The sequence below is a fragment of the Meleagris gallopavo genome, chromosome 1 (assembly GCF_905368555.1).
Source record: "Meleagris gallopavo chromosome 1, MGAL_WU_HG_1.1, whole genome shotgun sequence".
NCBI lineage: Eukaryota > Metazoa > Chordata > Aves > Galliformes > Phasianidae > Meleagris > Meleagris gallopavo.
In genome coordinates, this window is record NC_139404.1 from 153,975,498 (window position 1) to 153,998,964 (window position 23,467).

At 40.4% G+C, this 23,467-nt stretch overlaps 2 protein-coding genes across 2 annotated transcripts in view; one reads left to right on the forward strand and one right to left on the reverse strand.

Annotated features, from left to right (window-relative positions):
- Window positions 1–6,120, reverse strand: part of PIBF1 (progesterone immunomodulatory binding factor 1) — a 215,130-nt gene extending 209,010 nt beyond the window's left edge. Inside the window, exons 1-2 of the mRNA XM_085215745.1 lie at window positions 5,557–6,120; window positions 4,414–4,501 (exon numbers count right to left, since the gene is read on the reverse strand). Of these exons, the coding sequence (XP_085071871.1) occupies window positions 4,414–4,501; window positions 5,557–5,824 (356 nt within the window). The 5' untranslated portion in view covers window positions 5,825–6,120. The remainder of the gene's footprint in view (window positions 1–4,413; window positions 4,502–5,556) is intronic.
- A 10-nt stretch (window positions 6,121–6,130) lies between these two features.
- DIS3 (DIS3 exosome endoribonuclease and 3'-5' exoribonuclease) overlaps window positions 6,131–23,467 on the forward strand; it is a 28,250-nt gene continuing 10,913 nt past the window's right edge. The window contains 17 exon segments of the mRNA XM_085215744.1: window positions 6,131–6,493; window positions 9,109–9,266; window positions 9,920–10,119; window positions 10,232–10,305; window positions 11,786–11,953; window positions 13,895–14,059; window positions 14,728–14,841; window positions 14,930–15,067; window positions 16,114–16,260; window positions 17,600–17,716; window positions 18,508–18,609; window positions 18,802–18,866; window positions 18,962–19,046; window positions 19,562–19,689; window positions 20,133–20,219; window positions 21,057–21,213; window positions 23,285–23,443. Coding sequence (XP_085071870.1) covers window positions 6,296–6,493; window positions 9,109–9,266; window positions 9,920–10,119; window positions 10,232–10,305; window positions 11,786–11,953; window positions 13,895–14,059; window positions 14,728–14,841; window positions 14,930–15,067; window positions 16,114–16,260; window positions 17,600–17,716; window positions 18,508–18,609; window positions 18,802–18,866; window positions 18,962–19,046; window positions 19,562–19,689; window positions 20,133–20,219; window positions 21,057–21,213; window positions 23,285–23,443 — 2,262 coding nt within the window. The 5' untranslated portion in view covers window positions 6,131–6,295.

The following is a 23,467-nucleotide window of genomic DNA, read 5'->3' on the forward strand; positions in this document are numbered from 1 at the left end:
TTTGTCATCATCACTCAGGAGAAACATTGCTCAGTCTTTCCTTTAACATGTCACTATTTGCACCCCTTTGTGGAAGAAAAGAAATACACATCACATTCGTTTCAATTCTAGTCAAAAATTCAAAAGACAATCTGTACATTAAAACCTGTACTCCTGCAGTTTGGCCAGTGTACTTCAAGTGTTTCAAGTGAATACAGATATTATATATAAATTTGTTTGCATGCTGATGAATTATATGGCAGTATTTTAATGCTGATAAATAAAGAAGAAAAAAAAAAAGAAGATTTTCAAGCCTGGAACTTCCTTACTCAAATTTTCTGTAAGCAGAACTTTTTCTCACCAAGAGAAGTTTACCTTAACATAAACAGACTGCTATCTGTCTACGCATAGATCTGCAACCTGAAATTGTATCTGTCTGGTGGTAGGTAGGCGATCTCATAGGTCTTTTCCAAACTTGGCAATTCCACGATTTTATAAGCACATCCTTCCTCCTCAGGTAAGCAAAGATGAAAACATCTGAAAAACTACACCTTCCCCTCAGCATCCTTTCCTAAACTTTAGAAATCAATTAGATGCATAGACAGGACATGTAAAACAGCTTTGTAGCCTCCCAGTCTCTAGATCTGCTAACTAACTCCAAGAAAGCTCAGTGATCGCTTACTCTTAAGTGGCATAGCCAAGTTCACACTTGATTCCGTTAAGAAAAGTTGGGAGAAGAAGCAGAAAGCAGCGTCTTACCACAGTGTATCTTTAGAATGTTTTCTTCTGGAGAGGGGAGCAGAGCAGCATTGGGAGGGGATATAAACCAGTTCTTCTTCCAAAGAGCAAACTGACACGCGTATTAGGAGGAAACAGGCTTCAGCAGAACTGCATTTGGTCACAAAGTAGCTGGGTGAATGTCCCAGACAAAGGTAGATTGGGATAGAAGGGTGTTACTGACCACTGCCATTTCATGTATTTGAGAACCCTTTCCTACTCACTAATACAATCTAAGCACATTGATTGTACTGTGACAGCTTCGCTTACAGCAGCTGGCAAGTTATCAGCTCCTGGAGTCCTTCCTACCCAGCTGCACAGGCTTTCAAACTGCCTGTCAGTCAACTCCTGAAGTACTGGACCTCTGTGCACACTGACTTCAAGCAAGCTGAAAAGGAACTGAGTTTATGTTTAAAACCTCCTCTGTTGACCGTGGCAACACAGAACAACAACAAACTACTTCCAGATAGTTATATTGAAGGCTAAAGGGGAAATAGACTAGGTGGTAACCTAGTAGGCCTCAACCTCATCATTTTTGTTTTATCACTTGGAGCCTTGAAGTTTTCCTAGCACTTTCAAAAGTATAAATTTTGGAACTTCTGAAAAGGATGCTCCCAAGAATGTCTCCCTTCTGCTACCAGGGATAGCTTTTACTTCACTGTACATACCTATTACTACGGCTTCCATCTAGCAACAGGGTCACTCACACAATATTTATACATCAACTAATGCACTAAGCTTCTTAGAATTATCATCATTACAGCTTCCTTAATAACCATCTCTATAGACAAATACAATGCTAACACTTTGGTGAATCAAGGTTTACATGCCTAAACCCTTTGCATTCTCAGAAGCAAGCCAGGATGCTCTGGACGTGCCAAAAATCTACGAAAGCATTGTACTTCCATTGCAAGCTGAGTTCCACCACTGACTCTGTATCGACTCATGAGCCAGAACTAACAAACTTTTTAAAATCAAGAAAGCTATAATCAAAGTATAATTTAAGCTACAGTCTGGCTTCTGGAAAGAGCCAGTAGGAAAGCATAACAAAAAAGCAAGAGATGTTTTAAGAGCTTGTTCTGGCAAGCCTAGTCCTGTCACCTGTCACCAGTGAGAAGAGACCAATCCTGCTGTCACTAAAAGCACCTTTCAGATATTGGAAGAGAGCAATATTGTCTCCCCTCAGCCTCCTTTTCTCTAAGACTAAACAGCCCCAGTTCCTTCAGTCACTCCTCAGGACATGTTCTCCAAGCCCTTACCAGCCTTTTTGCCCTTCTTTGGACCTGCTCCAGCACCTCAATGTCCTTTCTATATTGAGGTGCCCAAAACTTAACACTTAACACTCGAGGTGAGGCTTCACCAGTGCCGAGTACAGGGGCAGGATGACTTCTCTAGTCCTGCTCACCACACCATTCCTGATACATGCCAGGATGCCATGGCCTTCTTGGCCACCTGGGCATACTACTGGCTCACGTTCAGCTGGCTGTCCATCAGTACACTAATGTCCCTTTCCAGCAGGCATTGCTCATTCTTTCCTTTAACATGTCACTATTGCACTATTGCCTCCAGTTCCTCCAGTTTGTATTGCTGAGCACAACACTGTGTATATCCCTTTAACCAATACAGGTCAGCTCTCCCAGCTGTGTCCTCTTTCAACCTCATGCCAACCCCTGGCCTTTTTAGAGCCAAAGCAGCGGAAAGACAAAGCCTCAACAACTTGCAATTTCCAGCAACAGCCAAAGCCCTGGAGTGTTTCATCACTGTTTAGCCTCAAAACCAAAACACAGGAAGATATAAGGCTGTCAGGAAGAAAGGTAATTCCAACCCAACCTGACCCTCCACAGGGCTATACTTTAAGCCAATGCAGGACACAATACTCACAGAAACATATTCTGGGATGGAAAGCTGATCTTCAGGCAGAGACTTCAGCTTCTTGTAGCCATGCTTTGTTAATTCCAAGTCACGCAAACAACAACAGATATCTCCAGCCCTCTCCCTTAACTGATGATTTGTTTCTTCCAGTTGCTTTTGTCTCAATAAAATAGTTTCCATTTCTTGTTTCATTAGCGCCTGATGTTTTCTTTACGATTGATTTGAAAACAGAAGACACGAAGCAGTCAAAGCAGTGAGTAACTTGAGTGACAAACACAATACCCTGGCTACGGAGTAAGTTATGGTCATGTCATAGAGAGAAAAATGTAGAGTGAGATTAGGTGTAGTGTATATATATGTTAAAATATGTGTGTACATGTATACACACACACACGTAAAACCTGGAGCTTCATAGCTCAATACACTGTTCAGTAAAATTATACTGATAACAGCCCAAAGGCACTGACACCAGCAATCTAATTCTGAGAAGTGACAATCGCAGCATGTGATGATTTTAATTCCTGTTAGCCTTAATTTGTCAACTTAAAAAGTTAAAAATATGAGAAAACACTATTTACTTCTACACAAAATCCAGGGAATCCAAGGTAAATAACCAAATAAAGCCATATTAACTTCAATGAGCATCTCGCTGACTTTCAGAATACACACAATATGGTCTATTTCACACACATCCCTTCATTTTCCACCCTGTGTAACATCCAAAGCTGGGGTCCTTTAAAAAAAACATTTAACAGGTAACTTAAGAAACTTTAAAAGTTAAAAAAAAATAATAATAATAAATGTTAGTATTATAAGACTTTTTTTTTCCCTCCTTAAGAAAACTGAACATCAGCCAAGCAGTCAGAGAACAGTTTCTGTACATAGTGTACAATTCTGTTAAACAGGGATGTCAGGTAATAGATAGCAATGAGACAAAAAAAAAAAAAAAAAAAAAAAAAAAAAAAAAGGGAAGTAGTTCAACCTTCTTGTGTCCATTAAGATTAATTTGCACATTAACACTTTTTTACTGAGCACTCCTCCAACAATTAACATATGGGCAAACAAAGATATTCCAACCTTGCCCAAGCAGGTGCACAGAGACGTTGCTCTGCTAACGAGATTCCCTTAGTTGGAAGACTTTACTATAACTAATCCCAATTCTAGCTTCACAGCATTAAATCTGTTCCAAACTTATTGAAGAATATGGCTTTGAATTCGTCACATACTCTAAGCTGGGGTGCTCTGTCACTTGGTACAGTTAAGTAATGTTATGCTTTCACAAACCTATCACAGGTGTTAAAACATTTAATTGACAAAGTAATTTGGGAAAGCCTGCTAGCCAGTCTATTTTCAGCTATATATGAAATCAAAAGTTGCAGAAGAGCAAGGAGAAAGGTAAGTTTTTACTTCATCAACAGAAAGTCATTCTGGGAAAGCATTTCTGACCAACTAGCAATCCTCACTAGAAGTGCTGAACATTATTATCCCAAGTTATCCAGGCTGCGGTTCATAAACATTCATGTTCATAGATGCAGAATCTGTCCCCTCTTCTTTCTCCTTCCATTCCTTTTAGTTTTTAGAATCTCTCTTATCCATCTTTGTACTCTCAGTTTCTGGAAGGAAGAGCTCAACTCAAATTTACTTTTAGAATGCAAATTTTAGTATAATCTGCCAAAGAAATCCCATTTCTGTAACTCACGATTGTCATTTTTCATTAACATGAATTAACCTGAATTCACATCGATAAAGTATTAAAGATGAAGTTCTTTGTGTTACTTATCATACCTAGCATCTTCTTGCTGCAATGCCAGCTGGCTATCCAGTTGTAAATATTTATATATGTGTGTGTGTGTATAAATAAATAAAAATGTAACTATAAAATGAAGACAAGAATATGTTTTAAAAAAATCACAAGCAGAGAATGCAATGCCCTAGAAAGTACAGTAACACTGAAGATCTCTGCAATAACAAAATCTCTAATTACACTAAAGTTTTGCAAAATAAGCTATGGAGTTTGCCCTAAAAACTCAAAATTAAAAAAAAAAAATAGGTCTGGAACTGATGTATTTTGATAACATAGGCACTTGTACAACTGATTTCAAACTATCCTTTAAACTTTAGCCAACAAGCCAAGGAAAGCCACAGCTGTATGGAGGGTTGTAAACATGAACCTGACCCAGGTAGGGCAAAGTTTTTACACCTTTCAAAATACCATGCATCTTTACTGAAACTGTACACAACAACAAGACCTCCTACTACTAATTGGTATGCCAGTATATTTTAGCCACATCTTTGCTATCAAATCAAGGAATGGTGCTGATGAGTTTTGCTCGCTTTCACTAACTTCTGGTTAAAAGCCCTGTGAAGTTGCTTGCATCAGTGATTAATCATTTTTTCTTTCTGAACAGAAGATATGTCTTTTTCTTTTGTTTCTGGAAATGGAAAAACTAAAGAAATCCAGTTTGATCTGGGCAGCCTGGTCTAGTGACACTGCCCACAGCAGGAGGGTTGAAACTATTGGATCTATGAGGTCCTTTTCAACCCAGGCCACTCTATGATTCTATGATCCCACCTCATCCATTCCTAAGAATGAGGCAGCAGCCAAGTCATTTAAATCTTCTATATCCCTCTTTTCCTCCTTTTGCGATTTAAAACCAATACAAATAAAAGAATCATAGAATGGACTGGGTTGGAGGGGAAGTTAAAGACTGCTGATTTCCAACTCCTGCTGCGGGCAGAACTGCCCCCCCACCAGCTCAGGCTGCCCAGGGACCATCCAAGCTGGCCTCGAGCACCTCCAGGGATGGGGCACCCACAGCTTCTCAAGAAGCAGCTAATGAGGATTCCAGCACGCAACCCACACACGTTCTTTTGAGAACTCAAGCTTCCCCTTGAAAGCACCAGAAACAGGATCGCACGACAAAAGACACGTAACAGTTCTGACCTTGGTCAAGTATTCCACTTTCAGGTTGTCGATCATCAGGTTTTTCTGCGACAGCTCTATCTTCAGCAGCTGCAGGCCGTGCAGCAGCTCCTTGCGCTCGATCAGCTGCCTGGTGACCCGCGCCGCGCCCTCCCGCTCCTCGGAGGAGGACAGCTCGTCGGTGGGGACGGTGGTTTCCAAGCTGATGTCCTCCGACTGCAGGGTGCTGGAGACGTTCACCTTCCGGCCTCCCCTGGAGCTTTTACGGGACATTGTCTGACGCCGTTTGCTTCTCGAAGTTACAAGCCGCCCTGAAGCGCCAACGGCAGAAATCAGGACCACGAAGGCGTTACGCCGTGACGGAAACTAAGCGCATTCCTGACGTATCGTTCCCCTCCCCTGAAGGAAAACGCTCACGGAAGGTCTGAAGACGGCGATTTCCTGAGGTCTCCTTCCTGAGAGCTGCCCTCGCGGCGGTTCCGGCCGCAGGAAGCGGTAACGAGGCGCCGCGCTGCCCGCTGGAAGCGGACCCGGGCGGCGGGCGGGTGGCTGATCGACCGACCGACCGTTAACGGCCGGTGGGGGAGAATCGCTGCCCCGCGCCCGCCCGGACACGGGGAGAAGTCTCGGCCGGCGGCGCACACACGGGTGAGGCGGAGCTGCGCAACACCATCACCGCGGCGACCCGGCAGCCGCGCCACTTCCCGCCCGGCTCCGCGGGGGACGCTGGGAAGAGGCTGCGCCATGCTGACCTCGCGGACCTTCCTGAAGCGGACGCGGGCGGGTGCCGTGGTGAAGGTGGTGCGAGAGCATTACCTGCGCGACGATATCCCCTGCGGCGCCGACGCCTGCCCGCTCTAGGCGCGGCCTAGCGGCGCCGCCAGCGGCCTGTGCCCCGGGCCGCACTACCTGCTGCCCGACACCAACCTCCTCCTGCACCAGGTGAGCGCCTCGCGGCCTCGGTTCGGTTCGGTGCGCGCGGGTGGGGACGGCCCTGGGGCTCGGGCTGCCCTCAGCACCGCGCTGGGCCTTCCCCTGTTGTCCGCCCGATGCCGTGGTTGCGATTTGTCTGCCTGCCGCCGCAGAGAGCAGCTTTCAGCGTCGCCCAGTCCGGCCTGGTTCAGGCCGTTGGGCCCGCGTACGATTGCACAAGTGTGGGGTGTACTCTTCTTTGTAGTCCATCAGCAGTACGAAGTGAGAGGTGGAAGGATTGAGAGCAGCCCTACCGAGAGGGACCTGCGTGCCCTGGAGAAGGGCAAGCTGGACGTGAGCAGGCAACGTGCCCTCGCAGCCTAGAAATCCAACTGTATCCTGGGCTGTATCAAAAGGAGCGTGGCCAGCAGGTCGGGGAGGGTGATCCTGCCCCTCTGCTCTGTGCTGGTGAGGCCTCACCTGGAGTACTGCGTCCAGATGTGGAGTCCTCAGAACAGGAGAGACATAGAACTGTTAGATTGTGTCCAGAGGAGGGCCCCAGAAACGGTCCGAGGGATGGAACGCCTTCCCTGTGAGGACAGGCTGAGAGAGCTGGGTCTGTGCAGCCTGGAGAAGAGAAGGCTGCGAGGTGACCTGATAGCAGCCTGTCGGTGTCTGAAAGGGAGCTACAGAAGAGAAGGGGACAGACTCTTTAGCAAGGCCTGCGATGATAGGATAAGGGGAAATGGTTTCAAGCTTAAAGAGGGTAGATTTAGGTTGGATGTAAGGAGATCTTTCACAGTGAGGGTGGTGATGCAGTGGAACAGGTTACCGGGTGGTGTGTGTGGTTGATGCCCCATCCCTGGAGACTTTCAAAGCAAGGCTGAATCAAGCCCTGGGCAACCTGATCTAGCTGCGCTGTTCTAGTTCCAGTTTGTTGCAGGGCAGCTGGACTGGATGACCCTCGGAGGTACCTTTCAACTCTAAGGATTCTATGATTCTAATTGCATGAAGGCTTGATGTGCTGACAGAGCAGCAGCAGGCTGGAGGCTTGGATCTCCCAAGCTGAATTCTGAGGATTTTTTGGATTACTGTTGAATGTGTTTGCAGAACATGGAATAGCCTGGTGCAAATGTGTGAGACTGGGAGGAGTAGAACAAGACGTGACGGCCTTAAGTTGCAGCAGAGCAGGTTCAGGTTGAATGTTAGGAATAATTTTCTCAGAAAGAGAGGCGGTGCATTGGGAGAGGCTGTCTGGAGAAGTTGGTGGTGTCACCATCCCTGGAGGTGTTCAAGAAATGTGTTGCACTCTGTTGTTCGCCCTGTGTTGCACTGAGGGGCATGAGTTAGTAGGCACAATGGCCATGGGTCAGTGGTTGGACTAGATGATGTTAGAAGTCTTTTCCAACCGTAATGATTCCGTAACCCTGAGTAATTCATGAAGGCTGTTGTCAGTTACTCAGGAGAAGGGCACAGCGCTCTGGCATTTTAGCAGTTACTGGTATGAAAAGTTCAAAGTAAGGATTTTCTTCCCACATCAAGTCAGTAGATATTTTCAGGCTATTATCTATAGAGTTGTTGGGATCCGTTGGCAAAGTCCCTATGTTACTGAACGCTCAGAGAATTTGTCAGGCTACGCTGCTAAGAACCAGAGCGGTGGGGATGTGGTGATTGTGGTGACAACAGGAACAGGTTTTTACCCAGGTACAAGACTGCAACAGTAAGATTGGGCCTGGTAGTTTAGCCTGTATGTTGGAAAATAGTGAGTTTCTTGCCCTGTTGACACGGTTCTATATCTCTTAGATAATCTAAACATCTAGTGCAGAGAAGTTTGATCTGGCATGGCTTTGAATTATTTCAGCCATGCCCTTCAGTACTTTATTTTTGTCTCTTTCTGGAGATAGGTTTGCACATTTGCTTATTACAAGCTCAAAAATGAAAAAAGGATGCGTGCTTCTCTTGACAGGAGCATGGGCTTTTTGGACATGGCTCTGCAGCACCATGGCTGTTAGGAACAGACAAAGAGCAGACCTGTATTTAAAAGGAACAACAACAAAAAAAAGACTCAGCAAATTCAGTGGTTGAAAAGGTGAAGAGCAGCTAACAGAATTCCATTTGTTTTGAATCTGGGGAATTTAAAACTGCAGGACAACAATGGGATTTGTTTTGGAGAACTTAAGCCTACATTTGCACAGGCAAGTTCATGTTAGCTTTGTAATAGTGGTCAGATACTACTTTGTGGTTTACTCACACAGGCATACAGTGGTGTTTACAAAGATCGTAATTTACAAGAACTAAGTTCGCGTGACTACAGCTTGTGGTGTAGACGTGGCTTTAAATTTGGTTGGAGTCCTGCAAATACGTGGGTTGCATTTGGTGAGAGTCAGCATGAGAGACATGATCACTTTTTCACTTCAGCAAAACTGAGGTGACCAAGAGTTTGGAAAACCCAATCTAAACTTTTTGCCTATGTGAGAAAGGTGCAGCTTAAGATCCTAGTCAGATTCCCTGCAGGGAGAGGAAAAGGACCTGATAGTGCATCGTTATTTATAGAAATTTTTGCATATTAAACAAGCAAATATTTCAATTCCTGTTACTGGGTAGAAAAAAATGCAATTCTGATGCATTTTCCTTTTGTTCCTCAGATTGATATTCTCGAAGACCCTGTTATTAAGAATGTCATTGTGCTACAGACAGTTTTACAAGAGGTCAGGAATCGGAGTGCACCAGTGTACAAACGAATCAGAGACGTGATTGGAAACCCTGAAAAACATTTCTATTCCTTCACCAATGAACATCATCGGTACGGTTTGGAATAGGGTATAACGTTGTACTCAAGTTTGGTAAAGGAACTGGTACGTGTGAATTAGGCAGGTAAAATGAGTCTGATGTGCACAACACTTGATATATCTAAGAGTTCCGGCTGAGGAATAATTGGATGTTACAGGAGCTTTCTCATTTTATAGTTGGTATTAGCACATGTATCTTCTGAAAAGGTGATTAAAATAGTGAATGAACTTGTCAGGCAAGACCTTTAACTTGAGCAATGGAATCATGGTTATTCATTTTACACGTGTTCCGATGCTTTATTACTACTGCCAGTTCAATCTGTAGAACTCAAAAATCAGCTAGTTAGTGGCAACAAAATGGAGATGCTGTTAATTTGCCTTTACGTAGTTTCTGCTACAGCAGCATCAAGGCTCAAGCAGTGTTTGTCTTGGATGCCGTTCTGTTCAGTCCTCAGTGAGGAGGTTGCATAAGAAATTGCTGCTTCCTTGTTAGGTTTTTTGATCCTGTCTCCTAAGCCTTCAGTGGTCTTTAGTGTTACACGTTTTAAAAATTGGTTCAGCAGTATTTCTTTTGTCCTTACAGTCTTAAATGTTTGTCTGAAAACAGTAATGATTGTAACTATGGATTTATTTTTTTTTCTTTTTCAATGTTTTTTTTAACTGTTAGAGAAACATACATAGAGCAAGAACAAGGAGAAAGCTCTAATGACCGCAACGACAGAGCCATTCGGGTAGCAGTAAGGTGGTACAGTGAACACTTGAAGAAAATACAGAATGAGGAGAATGAAGATATCCAAGTTATCTTTCTTACAAACGACAGAAATAATAAGGAGAAAGCCCTTGAGGAAGGGATAACTGCTTATACGTGTAAGTTCAGTGGCATGAAGATTTGCTTTGTTGCTCAGGTATAAAATTTCAAGTGTCTTTATACCTAAATTCTCTACCTCTCTTGCATAAATATTTGTGTGTGCTTTTGTAGGTGAGGAGTATATTAAAAGCTTGATAGATAATCCTGATCTTGTAGATCGTCTTGCTTGCGTATCTGATGAAGGGGTATGTCTTTATTCTCTTTTGCCTTATTTATTTTATAAAATAATTCTGCAGTCTGTTATTGGATGCCATATGTCAGGCTACTAGCATCAGTTCAGAAAAAGGACTCTGGTCTTTATTACCATTTTGACAGTAAAACTGTTAGATAACTGAAAGGAATACTGTAGCTATTTTAAGCGCTGCTTATATGCCTATTGGAAGGTATTGTTTAGTTCTTTGTAAAAAGCCAGTTGCTAGGATGGGGAGCTTAACAAGTGATTCAAGGAAGTGTATAAGGACTGCAAATAATCAAACTAAAATTAGAACTTCAAAAGTTGCAAACCAACTAGATCTTTGTTTTGTGTCTGTTATTTCAAAGTTTATTTGTCAAAAACATTTTTGATGAGAAGATTTGATTCAGTCATAAGATAAGTTGATAGAGTTGTGTGCTGCAGCTCAAAGATGGGTTACTTCATCGTCGTAGAATTATGGTAGAATGGATTGGAAGCCCATCCTGTTCTCCCCCCATGCTTTGGGCAAGGTTGCCACCCACTAGAACAAGATTCCCCATCCAGGCATGCCTCGTAAGGCTGACATAGCTGAAAACTAACGCCACTAAAGTAAAGGGAAGATGAATTCCATTGGTGATCAGAGGGCTGGAGCACTTCTCCTGTGAAGAAAGGTTGATGGTATTGGGCTTGTTTAGCTTGGAGAAGAGAAGGCTCCAGGGAGACCTCACTGTGGCCTTCCAGTACTTGAAGGGAGTGTATACACAAGAAGTGGAACAGCAGTTTACGAGGGTGGGTAGTGATAGGACGTGGGGGAATGGTTTTAAACTGAGACGGGATGTTAGGTTAGATACTAGGAGGAAGTTTTTCACCTAGAGGGTGGTGACGCACTGGAACAGGTTGCCCAAGGAGGTTGTGGATGCCCCATCCCTGGAGGCATTCAAGGCCAGGCTGGATGTGGCTCTGGGCAGCCTGGTCTAGTAGATGATCTTTGAGGTTCTTTTCAACCCAGGCAATTCTGTGATTCTGTGATCATAGTTACTCTAATGGATTGGATTGGGACATGCGAGAGTGGGGGACTGAGCTGATCTTTTCAGCATTTATCTGCAGTTCATTTAACTTTGACTGATTCATGTAGCTACTTACCCTCTGTGCTGTGTAGTACTATACTAATGTTTTTTTCCAAGTCTATGTTTAGTCAATGCATAAAAACAAACAAATGTCCACATTACTTGTGTGGTGACCTCTTAAGTCAGTGCAGGCAAGCAGGAAGAGAAACAGGTGTTCTCAGTGTTGTCACATTTTTATGCTTTTTGTGCTTCATTAGAAAAATTACTGTTCAATACCAGTTTTTCATTCTTGTGCATATATGTTCTTATACACAGTTATAATTTTGGAGTTTGCTAGCTTGAATTTCATGTTCCTGAGATCAGTTTTGGAGTAATTATGAATGTAAAAGATTATTTCTTTTTTTTTTTTTTTTTTTTCCCTTAAAGAAAGAAATAGAAAGTGGCAAAATAATTTTCCCAGAACACATTCCTCTTAGTAAATTGCAGCAAGGAATAAAATCTGGCATTTACCTCCAAGGAACCTATAGAGCAAGCAGAGATAATTATCTTGAAGCTACTGTCTGGGTTCATGGAGATGCTGAAGAAAACCAAGAGGTGGGTGTTTTAACTTGACACTGTGAATTTTATTTGGTCATTACTTAATGGTTATGTAATTATTTCACAGTGGTAAGTGGTATTAAAATGCAGCATTATTTTTTTTCTCTTTTTGTTTATTTTTCTGACGTGGGTTTTTTTGCTTTGTTTTTGTGGAGATAGACCACTGGAATACTGAGGATGCCCTTTTCCAAAAAAGATGATGTTAAAAGGCATAATGTGTCCTTTGAAAAAGTATATAATAAACTAAAATGGAATCTTTGATTTTCAACGCTGTCATATTCAAGTCAATTGAAATAGTATTTTCTTAAATTATTTTGAAGCGTGTGATGAAGAAGTAGTAAACTTGTAGGAATATTTACAGGAAAACTGTGGTGAGCCCTCATGGGGCTCTCTTGTGTTATTTGCCCTGATATTTTTCGGCTGTTGCCCTTTGAGCAGTTTACCTTGGTTTCTGCCTGCTGGATTTTGAACGTGCAGCTGGTACAGTTGGACACGTACTATTTCCAAATGGCAGCAGATGACTTCTCACTCCCTGTTTCTGGCAGCAGCTGACAGTTCTTCCTTGGCTCACAGATTATTGTATTCCGATCTCACAGCAGTATGTGAAAGGATTTAGCGTGCAAAAATAGAAGAATTTTCTGATTTGAAGAAGAAAAAAATTGGGAAAACAAGTGGTTTTACAGAGACTATTGGAATTGTGAAATAAGAAATTGGTTAAAAGGCTGCAGTCAGAGGGTGGTCATCAATGGCTGTATGTCCAGGGGTTGGCTGGTAACGAGCAGCATCCCCCAGGGGTCTGGTTTGAGGCCAGTGCTCTTTATCAATGACATCGATGACGGAGTTGAGTGCATCCTCAGCAAGTTTGCTGATGACACCAAGCTGAGTGGTGCGATTGACGTGGTGGAAGGAAGGGATGCCATTCAGAGGGACCTCCACAGGCTTGAAAGGTGGGCCCGTGTGAACCTAATGAGGTTCAGCACAGCAAAGTGCAAGATTTTGCACTTGGGCCAGAAGAATCCCAAGCATCCATACAGACTGGAAGGAGTGGTCCTTAAGAGCATCCCTGTGGAGAAGGACCTGGGAGTTCTGATGGATGAAAAGCTTAACATGAGCCAGCAGTGTGTCCTTGCAGCTCAGAAAGCAAATGGTATCTTGGGCTCCATCAGAAGAAGAGTGGTCAGCAGGGATAGGGAGGTGATTGTCCCCTTCTACTCTGCTCTTGTGAGGCCCCATCTGGAGTACTGTGTCCAGGTCTAAAGCCCCCAGTACAAGAAAGACAGAGAGCTGTTGGAGAGGGTTCAGAGGAGAGCCACAAAGACGATCAGGGGACTGGAGCAGCTCCCCTACGAAGACGGGCTGAGGGAGCTGGGCTTGTTCAGCCTGGAGAAAAGAAGGCTGCGGGGTGACCTCATTGCAGCCTTTCAGTACCTAAAGGGAGCCTACAAACAGGAGGGGAATCAACTCTTTGAAAGGTAGATAACTGCAGTACAAGGGGAAATGGTTTTAAGATGAGGGAGGGAAGATTTAGGTTGGATGTCAGGGGGAAGTTCTTTATGGAGAGAGTGGTGAGGTGCTGGAACAGGCTGCCCAGAGAGGTTGTGGATGCCCTGTCCCTAGAGGTGTTCAAGGCCAGACTGGATGGGGCCCTGGGCAGCCTGGTCTAGTATTAAATGGGGAGACTGGTGGCCCTGCATGTGGCAGGGGGGCTGGAGATTCATGATCCTTGAGGTCTCTTCCAACCCTGGCCATTCTGTGATTCTGTGAATTCTGAAATAATATCATCAGTACCAAAAGAAACTTGGACAGTGGAAGAAGTGTGTCACAAGCATAGTGTGTTGGGCCTGTTGTACATATATACTCTTCTGTTACACTGATGTGAGTGTTTTGTTGCTATCATCATGCACATTTGTATTTCCATTTTGTTTTCTAAAAATCCAGATAATTATACAGGGTCTTAAGCATTTAAACCGAGCAGTTCATGAAGATATTGTAGCTGTTGAGTTGCTGGCAAAAGATGAGTGGGTGGCACCGTCCTCAGTGGTCCTGCAAGATGATGGCCAGAATGAAGATGACATTGAAACGGAAGAAAAGAAAGAAAACATTGTATGCAACAAAATTATCTTTTATTATTTTAATGATTCCTGTCTTTATTAAGAGAAAAATGTTACTGAGCAGTAGCCAAGTAATAATGCAAAGCTATATTCTGATGTGCAGATAGACTGGTTGGCTTTTAATGGCAACGCGTTCATTTGGAACAGGTTATAAAATACTCCTTATCTACTTGCAGTAATTCTGCTTAATGTCTGTGCACACTTATGTATGCCCTGTCTAATAAATACTTGCATTTCCTTAAAAAATACAATCTTCCCACTGAATTCCATGGGAATGCATTTTAATTACTGTGTTTAGAATTGCTGGAGAATTTTTGAAGCTGCATAAAAAGGCTTCTTGAAAGTGGAAATTATAGGTTGGGGAAAAAACGGAGATAGCTAGGAAATGAGCAGAGACTGTAGTACAGGCTAGCATTTCTTTAGGCTTTTTCTGTTCTTTGTTCTAAAGCTATGTCCGTGAGAAAACTTGACAAATTAGTCATGTTGCAAGTATTAAGAAGCCCAGGAAGGCATTACTCCATTCATGATGTCATAAGAGAGTTCATAGCGTTGTAGTGATTCATAACCTACTACCAGCAAGGTTTGAGATGCGTGCTGAGTTTAAATGGTTCTGTGGTCTTTAACTTCTGTTGTTGTTGTTTGTTTTTTTTTTTGTCTCAGTTGAAGGTCTCTGTTAACAAGAGCATGCTGAGACCTACAGGAAAAGTAGTGGGTATTATAAAGCGAAACTGGCGACCGTTTTGTGGCATGCTCTCCAAGTCACAGATTAAAGAGGTAAGGCAATAACTCTATTTAAAAACAAAACAAAACAAAACAAAAAAAACAAAGTAGAAATAATTTGTTCCTTTGTCTGTGTTAATAGGCAAGGCGACATTTGTTTACACCAGCTGATCGCAGGATTCCTCGGATTCGAATAGAAACAAGACAAGCAGATAAATTGGAAGGACAAAGAATAATTGTTGCTATTGATGGTTGGCCTAGGAATTCCAGGTATCCTAATGTAAGTTTTAATACTTCCGTCTTAACGCTTACCTATCTGACTTTTAATTTTTAGGCTGAAGGGCTAATGGAGTTGTTTTATCTGTAAACCCTCAGCTTTTAGACATCTTGGCAAAACAAACTGCTGTTTTCAAGTCTAACAGCAGTGTAGCGTATAATCATGAAAGGCTTTATGTGAAGAGCAAATTTATCTGTGAGTGATGAAGGTCGCTTGCACTCAAACAAACTTTAGCCCTGTATTTGGAGGTTTGAGGGGGGAAGGAGTGGGGGAGCGTGGAGGGATCCATCCTTCTCTTACATGTGGACAGTACATATATTGCATGTGGAAGGAAGAAAACTGTGCTTAGGGCTCAGAGATACAGCTATAATAGGTTTAGGACAATTCTACGGAGTAAATGGATGCTGTATGCTAAAAAGAGATAAGATAGCACTTCTAAAAGTTTTGTGAAGATGAAACCTTGGGTTGTTTTTGTGGCTCTGTACACAATACAGGGATTTCACTTCTCTACTTCCTTGAAACATCATCATATGTGCCAGCTATTCCAATAATAAAATAGAAGTCTAATTTATGCTAGCTAGATTGTTAAATAAACCAAGATAGCTATTTGCTAGTTACAGGTTATTCGCTAGTTACAAGCTGCTATTATGACATTAGGCATCTTTAGTATATGCTACATTGCAATTGCACTACTTAAAACAAGTTAGGTTGAGTTGATGAGAGGAGAAAAAAAAAAGTGTTCCTTTTAGGTTTATTTCATGTATTTAATTAATTTTGAACATATAGTGTTACTTGATGTTTGTGCATGTGTGTGCATGTGTATTTATATTTATATCGTAGAATCACCAAGGTTGGAAAAGACCTCCAAGGTCATCCAGTCCAATATCCTCCTATCACCCATATTTCCCCACTAAGCCATGTACTTCAGTACAACATCTAAACGTTTCTTGAGCACCTCCAGGGATGGTGACTCCACCACCTCCCTGGGCAGCCCGTTCCAGTGCTATATATGTATGTATTTATATATACGCGTGTATGCTATTTCTCAGGGTCATTTTGTGAAGAATTTGGGAAGTGCTGGAGATAAAGAGACTGAGACTGAAGTTCTTCTCCTTGAACATGATGTCCCTCATCAGCCATTCTCTCAGAATGTCCTCAGTTTCCTACCAAAAATGCCATGGAGCATTACAGAAAAGGTAAAAGCTTCAAAATTATAGCCATAATTATTGTGCCTGCTTCAACTTACAATATTCTTGAATATTCCAGTGCACCAAAAATAGAGGTGCACTAAAATTAAACCTAAAATTCAAGTTGTTCTGAACATGTAGTCTGATCTGCTGTGGAGAGTTCTCCACAAGACTTTGAATTTTGGCTAAAGTTTGTTAGAGGTAGATACGTTGAAATTAAAACCAAACCAAACCAAAAACGCAAGAAAAACCACCATAATGCAGAATTCATTTGAAATGTTTAAAAAAAGTTGTTTAACAAAGGTGGGAGATTACAATTCATATATATATATATATATTTATATTCGTATATATGAATATAATATAATATATATAATTCATATATATTTATATATCTATCTATAAATCATCTGTGAGTTGGGGGGGGCTTCTGTGTCTCACTAGACAGGTTTGTAACCAAATGCAGTAGCCGATAGGTCTTTTCTCAGATTATTTTGGTGTTGATTTTAATATATTCCAGTATAATCCAGTACGGTAATCAGAGGAAAGAAAGTTACTGTTTGCAGAATTGCTTGTTTTAATTGATGTTAGTGAATTTCAGATTCTCCACAGTATCTTAAGTGTGGGAAATGGTTGGTTTAGAAAGTAAAGAAAAGGAAACTCTGCATACATCAGCTGTTTTTCTTGAGGGGTGGATTTTTTTTCATTTATTTGGTTTTGGGGGATGAAACTTTTTTGTTTGAGCATCTTGTGTATTTTCAGTTCTTCGGAGTAGTCTGGTTTTATTATTTATTGTATACTTGTTTCTTTTGAGCTTAGAAACTGATTGATGTATTTTTACTTGGACAAGCTATGTAAAAGTTGGCTGTCTAGTCTAAGATACCTATCTAAGGAAGATCTTTATGTAGCCATTGCACAACAAGCAAATACCACCTGAGCGTTCAATGCCTTTAAACTGTGTAGGCTTCAGAGTCTTAGCTAAGATTAATTGTGAGAATTCCTATCCTAAACTATTTAGCTGGACATCATAGTCATGATTTCACTTAAAAATTCTTGATTCCGAGTCCCGTCAATTGTGAGATGGTTGGAAAGATGGTTTTATTCTCTGATTCCTTTTGTTTGCTCTATAACAAAGTTTCTTAGCTATCATTATCTTGGCTTTGTTATCACTACAGTCTCTGTGTATCTCTTTTGCTTGTTTGAATAACATTGCAAACTGTGTACTTAAAAGTATTGGATTACTTTGGAAAGTCTTACACAAAGTGCTTTTCTCAAATTATCGTTTCTTTTTATTTCTCCTTTAACGTGGATATTCTTTACCACTTCCTTTCTTTTTTTTTAATTTCAGGATATGAAATATAGGGAGGACTTGAGGCATCTATATGTTTGTAGCGTTGATCCTCCTGGCTGTACAGATATTGATGACGCATTACATTGTAGAGAAATAGGAAATGGAAATCTGGAGGTGGGTTGTGCTCTTGTTTGCTTATTTGCTTTTCAAAACAGTCAGTAGTGAGAACAGTAATTGATGCAGGCAAAACTCTAGGTCTGTTGTGAAAGAAACTAATGGTCTGCACTGCTGACAGTAAGTGAGGTGGGAATAAAGGAACGCAGTTGACTTGCATTACATCAGTATCGAAAGCGTAATTGAACATCTTTGCGATTTAACCTGCTGTCTGCTCGTTTGATGTGAGAAAGTAATGGATTTTATTTACTGCTTTAAGTGAGTATAGACACAAGTGCCTATGGCTAGGATAAGGAACTAGTAGGAGAAGGAATAAAGTTACCGCTGTAATAGTTAAGGAATTATTAGAAAAAGTCATTGAAAAGCTACAAGACTAGCACAAGCTCTGTACCTCACTATATCTGATTTAGGCACATGTTCTTTGTTAATTTGTAATTGCAATAGCAGAGAATGCCAAAATTAGAACTCCAGCAAATAGGGAAAGCAAGAAACCCAGCTTGCAGTGGACATTAAAGAAAATGAAAGAGGCTTGAAGAGTTGAGTTGGTAACAAATGCAGTTTTCCACTAAATGTACACATGGCTTTATTGTTCATAATTGCTGCAACTGTTCATTTTCTGCAATGCTTTTAACTCTTCCCACTTGTAAATATAGAAGTTGCTGGAAGGAATAGGAAAAGGGTAGACTGGGTTTCAAATAAAACCTTGAGAAAGTTTCTTTTATGTTGAGAGCTGTTTGCTTCATAGAATGTATAATGTGACACTTCCTGGGTTTTGTTATTTATTTTTTAAGGTTGGTGTGCATATTGCAGATGTCAGTCATTTTATCCGTCCAGGAAACGCTTTGGATGAGGAATCAGCAAAAAGAGGAACAACTGTATATCTGTGTGAAAAGGTAAGTTTTCTCTACGGAAATTTTTCTGTGCAATTATGAGGTTGGATTTTTCGTTGCTTTCCTTTTCTTAGTTCCTAATTTGTATAACATTTTCAAAATGATGGAAATTATTATTTCCAAGCTTTCAGTGTACTAAAAATCACAGTATGAAGTAATTATGACTAGTGATGCATTTTATCTTTTATTTTGCAGAGGATTGATATGGTTCCAGAACTGCTTAGCTCCAATTTATGCTCCTTAAGATCTAATGTGGACAGGTACATGTACACGATCCATATTTCGATCCTGACAAGAAACTCCAGATGTGTGTGCGTGGATTTTAACAGATTTCCTCCCGTTTCCCATCTCATAGGCTTGCATTTTCATGTATATGGGAGATGAACCAAAAGGCTGAAATTCTGAACACCAGATTTACAAAGAGTATTATTAATTCCAAGGTTGGTTGGGTGAATGTGGTGTTTAAGTAAAAGAAACGAACTCTTCTTGTGAAAATTTTATACTGAAGTTTTCCTGTTTCCATTACTGATGTGCTTTCTCGAAGTTAGGAAACCAAGCTTGAATCCTTAAGTGAGGGAAATGTTTTTATCCTGCGCTGTTCTTCTAAACATTCAATGGTGCAATGTTGTTTTGTATAGTCACTTTATAGTATTTTACTTAAAAAATATAAATTGATTGATACATATTAGACATAGTTTGATATACACCAGCTAGTCATCTAGTTAACTTCAGGTATTATATCAGCATTTTAAAAGAGTACTCTGCATGTTTACTTTTTCTTGGAGTTTTGCATAGATGTGTGCTGTTCTGTTATTCTTTGAGAATTACGTTCAACACCTCTATGAATGTCAAGTTTTGTACTATTGTGAATGAGCTACGACAAAAAGAAACTGTTTTTTCTGAGAGATGGAAGTGTGCTTTTGAGTATTGTGATGATGATTTGTTCTTCTCCAAGGCTTCTCTCACATATGCTGAAGCACAGATGAGAATTGATTCGGCAACAATGAATGATGATATTACTGTCAGCCTGCGTGGACTGAACAAATTAGCAAAAATTCTGAAGAAGAAAAGAATTGATAATGGGTAAACAATGCAGTGGTGCTGTTATTTTTTTTTTCCTTTTTTCATCTCTTGTTTGCTGTTGAACTACATGAAGATGCTGTGTATATCCATTTTTGCGGTTAAACTGTTTTGAAAAAGCAATGTTTTGCCATTTTGATTTGCATAAAAAGTTATCTTTGTTCTCTAAATAATACAAAAGATGGGATATCCTTTGCAAAACTGATGAACGTTAGGGATTTCTTACTGAAGTTATGCAAGTAACCAGAAGTGGCAGTTTAAATCTGAAATTGTAGAAGCTAGTAGAGATGTATATCAGCATTGCAATTTCTACCGTTTTGAACGTTAATTCCATTTTCTTTTCTTTTTTTTAATTACCATTTTGTTACAAAGCAAGCTGTTGTAGGTAGGCCTCCAACTCAGCTGCTGTTTCTCCTTTACAGTAATATCATTTAACTGTCTTCCAGAGCTTTGACGCTTTCCTCACCAGAAGTTCGTTTTCACATGGATAGTGAAACTCATGATCCTATTGATCTGCAAACTAAGGAACTTAAGTAAGCCCTGTTGTTTTCCTCAGTTACTTAAATATCCCTACTGTTCCATCCCTATCCCGAATTAAGTAACAGCTTGTAGAGTACAGAGTTTATGCAGTAGTCCAAGTCAGTAATCCTTGGAAAGATGGTTCTTCTGTATTTTACTACTGTGTTTATGAAGTAAGTTTGAACTGTGTTTCATCCATGAGCTTAAGTCTTTACTACTGGTTTAATGGAGCACTAGGTTACAGGCTCTCCACATTTCTCTGTGATCTTTCCTACTCACAGAGGAAGGGAAAGTAGAGTTTGGAGGTGTGGATTACTGAAACTTTAACAACAACATGGTAATCGCAGAGTGACATTGACAGCCTTACTGAGGAGTTCATTAAATGGTGCTACCGATTCAGTTGCTGTGCCTAGGTACTCTCTGTCCTACTAATAGGTATTTTCTGTGCTAAAATCTGTATGCAGATCTTACAGTTGTGTATACTGTCATGACTTGATGGTGTGCACCACAGTGCTTTCGAGCCTTGTATGCGTGCTTGAATAGTATTCTTAAGAATAAGAAATCTATTAGTCTTTCCAGAGGTGATAGCATTGCCATTTTAAAGAGTGTTTTTCTCTGGATTTGTTATTTTAGAGTATCTTGGGGTTTTTTTTTCTGTCCCGCTATTTGAAGTTCCGTAATTACATTTTGGCATGCTGTTAGTCTTAAAAATATATGCCTACTTTGTACCGTTTTAAAAAATTCTAGATAACTAGATAGTGTTATAGAATATTGTTAGGATAATAATAGGATACAAAGCAAGTATCTAATTTAACACTTTTCTAACTATACAAAATATTTTCTGTTGATAGAGAGACCAACTCCATGGTTGAAGAGTTCATGTTGCTTGCCAATGTCTCTGTAGCACAAAAAATTTATGATGAGTTCCCAGAGTTTGCCTTGCTCCGGAAACATCCTGCTCCTCCTCCATCGAATTACGACATCCTTGTGAAGGCAGCGAAATCCAAGGCAGGTTTTTACCATTCTCGTGAATTAATTGAAAAAGCTGTGCTTTCCGTCTGGTTGGCCACTTATCCAAGAGTGGCAGTTGGAAATCAATGTCTTGAAAGCATATATTGATCTGCCTTTTACCTGCTAGTACCTGCAGGAAGGTGTCTGTACCGTTTGATGAAAAGAAGAATTATGTGCTTTAAAAAAAAAGAAAAAAGACCAACCTCTTTCAGGGAAAGCAAGTAGATAACACTAATTCTTTTCTGTATTTTAATTGTTAGTGAAACACTCTTCTCCTTTCCGAGCCATGGATGCTGTTTTTCAGACAGTTGTTGGCTTTGCATCACTTACATTGCTGCTCTCTGTTAAAGTCTGGAAGTAAGGAAGTGTTTGCATGTGTTCACAGTTTCCATCTTCTCGTTAGGTCAGCTGGGAGTTAGTGTAGCCTGAAACAACTCTGATTTGATTAATAAGTCCTAACTAAGAAAAATTACTTTTCCAGTTTTGGGATCTTCTGTTCAAAGATTGCAGTCCCCATTTAAGTTGAGCTTTTAAGTTAACTTTCTAGGCATTCTCATGTGAGTTAGGAATTCCTTTCCACACAATTTTTAAAACCCAACGCTTTGTTTTCCTCTGTTGTCAAGTTGGAGTAGTCTTTTCATTCCTATTCTGAAAATAGTTTTCAAAGCAGTGTTTTACTTGGAAATGCTTATCTTTTTTTGTTGGAATTTTTTTAATAAACAAGAGGTGTTATACAAACCAACTTTATTTAGCTTTAACTAAGTCCAGCAGAGAGTAAGGCAGTGTTTGGCTACTCATCAGGTGGAAGCTGTGTTGTGAACACTTAGATTATTTCATTTTCTACATATAATTTAATGTTATGTCTCTCTTGTGTGGATAATTTCTAGAACTTCTTGGAATTCCACTAGTAAATCCTGTTAACAGAGACGTTAAAAAATTTCTGGCTCAAGTTCTCATAAAAGCTGTGTGCCACGAGCATTGTGTGATTATGTTTTGCAGAGTAAGGGCACTGAAATGAAGTTTTCCTAGTTCATGAGAAAGGGAAGAGGAAGGGGGTTAACCTGTTGTGCTGAAACATCATTCTTGAGTTCAAAGTTAAAGCTTTATTTCTTCTTTGTAAGTATTTATAATGCAGGCTGTGTTGGTAGAATGTAGTAAAGAATTCTTTAGATTAAAAAGAAAACAGTGTAGTTTACAGTATTGTGAAGAAACTCTCTGCAGAGTGTATATTTGATCAGCAAAGAGAATGTGATCTTCTAATTAATGTAGGGAGTTATCAGCAGACCATTGCTATTAGAAAGAATTCTTGAGCTGTGAGATCTATAACAAAGCAAAATGTTAGTCAAACCTGATAAAAATGTTTTGACACATCACAGATCTTCTTTGCAGGTACGCTGACATTATAGTTCATCGTCTTTTGGCCGTGGCCATAGGAGCAGACAGTACCTATCCGGAACTTACTGATAAACATAAACTGGCAGATCTGTGTAAAAATCTCAATTACCGGCATAAAATGGCTCAATATGCACAAAGAGCATCTGTTGCTTTCCACACACAGGTAAATACTTCTGAGATGTAAGCATGATCTGTGGAGGATTCATGTTGCCCTTAAAGGAAAGAAGGAAACACTGAGCAATAACAGACAGGTTGTGCTTGGTGAGCAGTAGTAAGTCTGCAGGAATTGTTATGAAAAAGTGCAGTTTCCTTAAGGAAAAGCTTTTTCAGTACTGGGAATGTTATGTGAAGCTTAGAGTTGCATTTCTAGAAAGTGCTTTTCTCTCACTATCCATATGGGTGGTTTTTCATTGGTTTTCTTTTCTTGTGTGTGTGTGTGTGTGTATCTATCTATATCTATATTTATATGTATGTATATTTTTAATAAATATTCTGAATGAAATGGTATTATAAATAGCAAGTATAATTATTTGAATGAACTTTTAAAATATGGTGTGTAATAGTAAGTAAATGGATTTATATTTGCTTGAGTACTTTACTCTTTTCAAGTTGGTATATTTTTAATCCAGACAGGAATGTGCTAACATTTTTTTTCTTCTACCTTCTGCTACAGCTGTTCTTTAAAACTAAGGGAGTAGTGAATGAAGATGCGTATATATTGTTTGTAAGAAGAAATGCAGTTGTGGTTTTGATTCCCAAGTATGGGTTAGAAGGAACAGTCTTCTTTGAAGAAAAAGATAAGCCAACACCAAAACTTGATTACAACAGTGAGGTACATTTCATAAGGTTTATTCTT